The sequence below is a fragment of the Gobio gobio genome (genome assembly GCF_949357685.1).
Source record: "Gobio gobio genome assembly, chromosome: 9".
Taxonomy (NCBI): Eukaryota; Metazoa; Chordata; class Actinopteri; order Cypriniformes; family Gobionidae; genus Gobio; species Gobio gobio.
This window is the reverse complement of record NC_137115.1, coordinates 27,741,220-27,750,999: the sequence shown is the minus strand read 5'-3', so window position 1 is coordinate 27,750,999 and position 9,780 is coordinate 27,741,220. Positions and strand designations below refer to the sequence as shown.

General features: G+C 39.7%; 1 protein-coding gene across 1 annotated transcript; it reads right to left on the bottom strand.

Annotated features, from left to right (window-relative positions):
* Positions 1-5,941: 5,941 nt before the first annotated feature.
* LOC307131325 (extracellular calcium-sensing receptor-like) lies at positions 5,942-9,401 on the bottom strand (the record flags this gene model as incomplete). Its single annotated transcript, XM_079824914.1, has 6 exons — positions 5,942-6,846; positions 6,927-7,050; positions 7,210-7,437; positions 7,557-8,384; positions 8,615-8,906; positions 9,178-9,401. 6 exons carry the CDS (start codon positions 9,399-9,401, stop codon positions 5,942-5,944), a joined length of 2,601 nt encoding a protein of 866 aa, XP_079681040.1.
* Positions 9,402-9,780: the final 379 nt, after the last annotated feature.

The following is a 9,780-nucleotide window of genomic DNA, read 5'->3' as shown; positions in this document are numbered from 1 at the left end:
TGCCCCTCAGTTGGAAAAAACTAGATGCCATCCACACCTTTATTTCAACCAGGCTTCTTCATTATACCAACACTATATTGAGAAAAATCACAGGAGAAGCTATATGCCCACAAGGGGTCCTCAATGAACAAGGAAAAGGCAGAATGCTTGAATGATTATGGCTCAGCTAAATCAGGTTAAACTACAAATAAAAAATATTTTCTAAGGAACTTTTAGTGGTTTCACCTGCTGGTCCACAAAAATAGTATAGTCACCAATCCAATATAGCAGCGATTCCCAACCCAGGTCCTGGGTTGCTTTTTATCCCTTTAAATAATAATTTATTTAATTGTATTTAAACAATTATTCAATACATATTTTAACCATCATAGTACAAACTAAAACTGGCAATATTTACCAGTTTGTTACAACTACAAATATTTTACTAACATTTATTGTTGGAGCCATTACAACAAAAAGTCTGTCTTTTGTCACTGTCTCTTTTCGCACACACTCGCACACACACTCACACGCGCGCACATACACACACACACACACACTACTTACTGTGTAAGATTACAATAAAGTTTAAACTATTAAGAACATACATAATGTCAATCACTGTAGGGTTTTAGCTTCTGCAAAGAAGAAAAATATTCCTAGCAACAAGGTCGACATACTATTAACAATGGTTACATGTTATATTCACTACAAGAGAGAGAACAAAAAGATGGATTGACATTGCCAGGGCGGCACACACAGTTCAGAGGGCCAGGGTGGCGCACACAATTCAGAGGGCCAGGGCAGCACACCCAATTCAGGGGGCCAGGGTGACGCACACCGTTTGGGAGGCAGAGTCCTCCTTGGAATCGGGACAGGAGGCGGAGTCCTCTCCGGACTCAGGACAGGAAGCAGAGTCCTCTCCGGACTCGGGACAGGAGGCGGAGTCCTCTCTGGACTCTGGTCGCAGGCTGGAGTCACCACTGGACGCTGGTCAGGGGCTGGAGCCATCACTGGACGCTGGTCAGGGGCTGGAGCCTTCACTGGAAGCTGGTCCGGGACTGGCCACGGCAGGGCAATGCAATTGGGCAGCTCTGGCAGAGCAAGGCGTCTGGGCGGCGTGGGCAAGGAAAGGCGCCAGGGCGGCGCAGGCAGCGCAAGGCGCTTGGACGGTGCAGGCCGGGTAAAGCTCTTGGGTGGCGGCTTTGGGCCGGCAGTGGGCTCCAGGACAGTCTCTGGGCTTGGGATCACTGCTGTCGGGTCCTCCTGGACAACCATACTAGGAACCACCGGACTTGGGACCACCGAAGTTGTGTCCTCATGGACCACCGGCTTTGAGACCATCAAGGTCGGATCCTCCGGGACCACCAGACTAGGGACCACAGCAGTCGGGTCCTCCTGGACCATCAGACTTTGGACCACTGCAGTCGGGTCCTCCTGGACCAACGAACCTGGGTGCGCGACAGGAGCCCTCCTTCTCCTGCGCCTACGAGGGCAAGGCGATGTGGAGACTGCAAGAATGGATTTCACCTGAGAATGAACTAAAGAGATCTAATCTGCAATAAGACAATACAACTTCACTCATCTGAATAGGTCTACAAGAGAAAACAAGACCCCACCTGGCCCAATCTTATTCTGTATCTTTCTGAAATCATTATTCTAGTAGTGACGCATGCGGAGTAAGTAGGAGTTTCCGCAAATCATCCTGTCAGGGCAGCTCAAACCGAGGACCCCATGACTGGAACATGGTGCACAGCATGAGGGAAAATCTGATTTCTGACTGTCACTGTTATTAGCAGTCGTGACTATTACTAAAATTGCACTTTTTGTTATGAGTAAGCATGTGCGAATCAATTAAAGGTAAAATAGTTCACTGCAATCCTCTGTAATATCAGAACTGGCTAATTTGTGCTCATGAGCTAGTGAATCACAACGCTTAGTCTCTGTGCGACTCCGGGTCCCATGGTGGAACGAATATTTGAAAATTAGGGATACTAAGAAAAGTCAACAATCTAAATTAAATAATCTAATTATCTAATCCTTTGATCAGCTGTTAAATTATAAACGCAATAAATGTAACTAAATCGCACACAATCGGAGTCAGATTAAATTATTAATGGAGTCAGATTGAAAAGTGGATCCTCACATTTTAATAAATTAAAGTGATTTTTCCAGAAGTGCCAGAAAAGACATACACACAGAATTCCTTCAACCAGCTGTTGGATTCCGTTATTGGGCCAGTGGGTGGAGCTTACAAGACCACCACTGCAGCATCTCCAGCTGCCTCTGGAGGTTCTGCCATGTCTTTGGCTACCTCTGGGGGTGCTGCAGCATCTTTGGTAGCCTTCTCCACCTGGCGAGCGAGAAACTCCACTGCCACTTCAAATGTGGTGTTATCCAGCCCTCTCATTACACACCAGTCCTTGAGAGCCCCATCGTTGAGCCCCAGACCCTCCTCCGTGCTGCTAAACTTTAGGGTAAACCTCTTATATCTGCCCCCTGTTGACGGAGGGAACACAAAGCCTTGAACTGGAGCATACGCTCGAAGCGAGGGCAGGTGACTGTTGGCGCTGGTGACTGAAATGAGCCCTTTCTCCACTGAGTCCTCATAATGGCTGGATCGTTCTGTCACGGTAGGTGTGGGTGAAAAGGAGCGAGGGCTCAATTGCAGGAGGAATTTGGGTTTTATTTATAACAAAAACAAAAAATAAAACAAACTAAATTACTCACGAGGGGGAAAACAGAGCATACCACACACAGGGAATCAGGAATATGAAGCATGGACAGGAACAAAGACAGGGAACAGAAGAAAACGATCCAGCATAGAACTGCAAACACAAGAAGAATAAATAGGGAACAAACAAGACAAGTGATGAGGGAGACAGGCACGTGCAGAGGGGGGGGCTTTGGGTGCTCGAGCCCCTGCCCTTTTTCAAAATGAATCAAAAGTGCCCCTCTCAGACAAATATCAATGATAATATTGTGGTCAATAAAACTAAATAAATGTGATTATTATAACATGACAATGCATACAATAGTAACGAACGGCTCAAAAGTCGGACAATTTCTGTTGAGGTGTTGCCTTAACGCGTTGCTATGGGTTGCGTGCATTTTGATTGACAGCTGATTTTCCACTGTTCGGAAGCGGCTCTCGAGCCAAATATGGTCCTTTCAGAGAGTGTGTGGCCTCACGGGAAAAAAGTAAACCAATATTTTTTTTTCATCCATAATCAGAGCTAATGTGTTGATTTAATTACAAAGCTATATATGAGCTATTTATTTTAAAGTATTACACAATTCACCAATGCCCGTTTGTCATGTATAGGCTTTACACCAACCAATCGTGATCTGGCAAAGCAAGTTCAAAGTCCATTGGGCAATGTGAAGTGGAGCGGTAATTTTCTGTTCTTATTCATAAATCGGCTGAAAATTACATGGACAGACGAACTAACGTTTGTGGAACAATTTCCTGCGGTTTGGCTCATTTTCTAAATTGCATCACTGACTAAATGGATTTTAACAGACAACAAACAAATCCCTGCACAAAACCACAGCAGCAAAAGTCGCATTAATGGTAAGTAGTGTTAAATTCACTTGTGTTTATGTAGCCTATATTGATACATCGTTTACTATTTCATGAAACTATCAAAGTTAACAAAACCCAAGTGCCACCGGCACCTACAGGCCTATTAAGTGAAGTGCGGTGAAATGGTTACGTGAAAGGACTTTATTATATTACCATTTTTTAATATTATGCAGCATTATGAAATAAGTCTCTTATGTTCATCAAGCCTGCATTTATTTGATAAAAAACAGCAATATTGCGAAATATATTAAATAATGGTTTTCTATTTTAAAATAATTTAAAATATAATTTATTCCTGTGATCACAGCTGTATTTTCAGCATCATTACTCCAGTCTTCAGTGTCACATGATCATTCAGAAATCATTCTAATATGAGGATTTAATGTCAATGATGGAAACTGTGATACTCTTTTAAAGATTCTTTGATTAATAAAAAGTTAAAAAGAACACAATGTTTTAATATTTCACAATATTAGGCTACTGTTTTTTCTGTATTTTTGATTAAATAAATGCAGGCTTGATGAGCGTAAGGATATATATACATATACATATATATATATATATATATACACATATACATATATATGTATATACGTATATATGTATATATGTATATATATATATATATATATGTATATATATATATATATATATATATATGTATGTGTGTATATATATATATGTGTATATATATATATATATATATATATATATATATATATATATATATATATACACACACACACACACACACACACACACACACACATATATATATATATATATATATATATATTTACATATTGCCCCTTTTTTACATTTGAGCCCCTGCCCCTGACGAACTCTCTGCACGGCCCTGGAGGGAGAACAGGTGGGGCAATTTAATCAATAATCAGGAAACAAGAGGGGCGGGTCCAGACAATAGACATGAGAGCCCATGGCACAAGGAACACGTGAAAAATCATGTGCTCACACAAAACATGACAAACACAAGCACATGGCCAGCAAAGACAAATACCAGCCATGTGCTCACACAAAAACAAGACCAAAACAGGAGTGTCAGAGTTCTGTCACAAACCCAAGAATACGCTAAATAGAAGTGACAGAACCCTGACAGTATGTTCTGTATCACTCTGTGTTGTGTTTGTTTCCTTTTTCTATTTAGAAGATAACTGAGCCTTTAAATCTCCTTTGTGAAAGCTTTACGAGGCATAAATAGTCCTTACTTTAAATGAGCTCACAAAAATAGTTAACAACTACGAAATGTTTTATAACTACCTAAATTAATCATGAATTACAGTAGAAATACGTTAATATGTAATAAAGCATTTATTAATACACAGAGTAACTATTTCTATATGTCTAAATAATGTTTATTTAAAAATACATTTATTTTTATTTATTTTAACTACAAATTTAAATTAAAATGAAAAAAATGTATTGAAAAAGAAAAGATAAATCTACACATTTAAATGATTATTTCAACCAAAAATTAGGTACATATGTGCAATACAAATATAAAACGCAACTTTGCTCAGTATTTAGTTATATCTACAGATACATGATATTTTAGTTTGCTTCAAGCATACACAAGAAGAACATTCAACGCGGACGTGCAGAAGGTTGCCCGTGCTGAATGTGAATCTTGTATATAAAAAGCGTTTTTAGGGGGCCCTTGGCTTTCGGGGGCCCAAGGCAGTCGCCAACCTTTGTCTAATGCTAAGTCCACCTCTGACACAAATAAATGTAGACACTTAACAGTTGTGTAGACACCTAACATTGAATGATGTATAACACTTATCTGTATGACCAAAACCAACTGAGTATTTTGAGTCTCTTTCACACTGATAAAAATAAAGTGATGTGCGCGTGCTGGCTAGTTAATGTCAAAACAAATACAGAAAAAAAGAACAAAGCTTACCTAGGATTAAGCAAAATATCATATCAGAGATCTAATATATCAGTTTATCAATTTAATATATCAACTTTTTATAGATTTTAATACATTTAATATATCTAAAATAAAATAATATACAAGATACAAGAAACACACAACATCTCTTGAATGTCTGTGTGTGTACCACAAAGATGGCAATATCCAAAATTCTTGTCCTTGTGGGGTTAAGTTTTCTGTTATGATGGGTAGGTTTAGGTTAGAGGGATAAGGTTTAGGTTAGGGGACTGCACTATTTGTGCAGTATAAAAATCATTATGTCTATGGAAAGTCCCGTCCCCGTAAAACATGGAAACCCAACTTGTATGTGTGTGTCAAACGTGTGGCACAAATAAATAAATAAATAAATTGATTGATTGATTTTTGGTTGATTCTGTGACAAATGTGTCTGTAGATGGTAGACCTAAATAATATAAAACTATTTATTTTTCTCGTCCAATGATTGCTTTTTTAGTGTTTCTCTCTGGATGTAAAAGAATGATGTAGCACTTTGGGGCAAATATGGCCACCAGTAATCCGAAACTTGAAGAGAGAATGGCAAAAATCTCCACAGCAACTGCATATTTCCCTGGTGAGCTCACATATGCTGGAACAAACGCAATCCACACAGCACAGAAGATCAACATGCTGAAAGTGATGAACTTTGCTTCATTAAAATTATCTGGAAGATTTCTTGCCAAGAATGCTAGCAAGAAACTTCCTGCTGCCAACAGTCCAATGTATCCCAGCAACATAGAAAAACCAGCCACTGAGCCAATAGCACATTCATATACTATTTTAGAGCGGATATACTGGTTATTTTTATGGGGTGTTGGAGAGGCAGTTGATAGCCAGACTGCACATATTACAACCTGGAGGGCTGTTAGGACCAGAACTGTGCATCTTTGTTGTGCTGCTCCAAACCATTTAATCGCTCCTTTGCTCTCTGGTCGAGATGACTTAAACACCGCTATTACCACCATAGTCTTAACCAGGATGCAGGAGATGCACAGGACAAAGCTTATGCCAAACACAGCATGTCTTAACCGACACGTCCACAACTGTGGCTGACCAATGAATAGCAGCACACACAGGAAACACAGTTTGAGTGACACCAGAAGCAGGAAACTGAGCTCCGAATTGTTGGCACGTACAATGGGAGTGTTATGGTGATAAGCAAAGACAATCATCACAAGGGCACAGAAGCAGGTACCAAGCAGAGATGCAGTGGTCAGAGAGATGCCCAGAGGATCCTCATAGGACAGAAACTCAACTTCTTTAGGGACACATTGATCCTTATCTGGATTGGACCAGAACTCATCTGGACACAACACACACTCAACAGCATCTGTAGGTGAAAAAAAAAATATTTTTAAGAGGAAATTACTATCAAATTTTATTTTTTTAAAAATCCACCAATCTCCTCACCTGTTGTATTAGAAATCTCTCCATCTCTGCATGGCAGGCAGTCGAAACAGCAGACAGGAAGGCCCTTCCTCGTGGCTCGTCTGGATCCTGGGGGGCAGCTCTCACTGCACACAGACTGTGGGGGCTAAAAGAGACATCATCTGTTATCAGTCATGTTTGTCATCTACTTTACATAATGATAAGCTTGGCTTTTCCATTAATGTATTCTCATTTGTCTTATCATAGCTTTTATTAGTATTTATACCTGAAAAAAGGATGACATTTAACATTCAAAGTTAATTACATTTTTTGTCTCAAAGTTCCAGTAAAATGCATCCTCATCCAGTGTGAGCATCATCCCTGATGCTGCCCCTTCATTTACTACACCGACCTTGTGGAGCTTTATTGGTCCATCAGAGCTCGGCTGCCAGTTCAACACATCATAGATAGCCAGAGCATCTCCATTTTTATCAAATGACACATGATCCCCAAAGCCTGTGGTGAAGTTCACTTTCTGTAGGTAGTGAACCAGCTGTACAGTTTGTAGACAGGATAGGTGTTATATGTTTATCTACACTTTTTAATTAATAAAGAGCATATATTTTGTCACGTTCAGCTCATCTATATGCCCGGATAACCCATGGGTCTTACCTGCCAGGGTTTCAGATTTGTTATGTCAGCACAACTGTTCCCACTGAATGGTCCTATACCCTCTTCACACTGCATCAGGTCATGAAGTGCATGTGCCAGGGCATAAACTGCTTTGTACACATTATAAGATGCTCTCAACCCTGCAACATCAGTGTATGGTGAGTTTGTGGTGCTCAGATCCTCCTGTCCTGTACAGACCTTTTTCACTTGCTCTCCTTCTGTCTTTTTACCCTCAGTTTCAAAACTGCACCCAAACATGTTCTCCCAGAAGATCCTAACTATATTATTTCTTTGATCATTGTTGGGACGAAGACGTAACAGAAAGTCATGAAGCCCCTCAATCTCCCCACGCCTGATAGCAATGCCCAGTGTGCCCTGCAGGATGGGCAAATAACGTTGTGTGCGAAACACAGGTGAGGTGGCCCAAGCTTCACTTGCAATCCATTGCCTGCCTGTCATGTTCTGCAACACAACTCCATCCATCAATGGTATCAGCAAGGATGAAGCAGAAAAAACAACCACCACTCTAGCTGTAGAGGTGTGAATCACTCCCATTATACGTTGAATATTTCTGGGGTTGTTATCATTGGGCAGTATTTCAGAAAAAGCAACACAATGTCCAAACCGCTGCATTTCCTGCTGGAAGGACTGAGCAGCGTAGATGCCGTAGTCATTATCACTGTAGATGAGACCAACCCAGGTCCATCCAAAATGTCTCAAGATCTGAACCATAGCCCGCACCTGGAAGGCATCACTGGGGATTGTTCTGAAGAAAGAAGGGTACTTTTTCTTGTCACTTAAACAGGAGCAGGTGGCATAGTAGCTAACCTGATTAGAAATTAGGAGCAGAGATAAGAGACAAAGAAAGATGAAAATTTTTTGTCAGTTCCAAAGACGTGTTTTTAATTTTAATTTTGTATTTGTGTGAAGCAGGTTTGTTGTTATTTTCACACAATGTTCTGCTATTGCATAGTAAATAATCAAGTATGATGTGATCTTAAAGAATTTTTTGGTAAAACCTTTTTAACAGAAACAAAGGTTTTAAATATATCCCTTACCATAGGCAGTCGAAACAGCCCCAGGACACTGGAAATTGCAATAGAATGAGTAGAACCTGGATCACCTATGACTCCAATCACCGGTGGTGGGCCTTTGCAGTTGAGGTCAGAGAGGGTCTCCTCTGTTCCACTAACCAGAGCTGTGGCACCACGGAATGCCACTCCAAGCCTTAAACAGTTGTCATAGATCTGGTAACCAAGCGTGATGTTAGCAAGCAGGTTAGGATTTTTATTAATCTCATCAATGGCAAAAACCATTGTTAGTGCTTGCTGGAAACTTGTCATATAGAAGCTAGAGAAAACAATACAAATTAAATTGTCATTAACTTAGTAATACTAACTGTAAAAGTAGAACAATTAATAAGAGATTAGATGCATTTCATAACACAATAGTTCAAATTGTATATTTTGTTAAATAAGGGTATATATATATTCATTTAGTGAATGATCATGAAACGTTATCAGTTGCCTAGACTAAATTATCATTGACCAGTTACAATGTAAATGCAGTCATAAAAACTATTGTCTTAAGTTTTCTTCAGTTGGTTGTAGTCCAGACTCACAGCTCACAGTGTGGTAGTTTTGGCTCTGTTCTGAAGCTCAGCTCAGGGAATACTTTAAGGTACCTCTGAACCTCAAACAGACCACCAATGAGAAGGTCTCCATCCTGGAACATCCCATTCAATGTAAAGTGTCCCTGGAGCTGACAGGTACCTGAACTGACTGTCAAAGCTATACAGATATAGTTACAAGACAGGAACAAACAAATATACAGAATTGCCCGCATCCTTATCTATGTCACTCTTCACTTAGGTCACTGATTTAATATAAAGATTGTGTGGTACTTTTTTTTTATAGCAGGTGGTGCCATTAGCCTCTCTGGAAATGCAGACGTCATTTCTGCTATTTTGGAACCCTCCACCTTATAAAACAAAGATTTAACAATAGTTTTACAATATTCTAATATATTTTCAATAATTAAGATTTTTACTAATAACTATTATTATAGTATATCTTATTCTATAAGGCCTGCTTTAAACAATTTGTGCTGTACTCAGAGATATGTGACAAGGATACCATTTGTCTCCTTTAAACCGAAACATCACACATATATCACAACATATTAACAAATAATTGAACAAATATGAAAAAAAAAAGAATTTCAC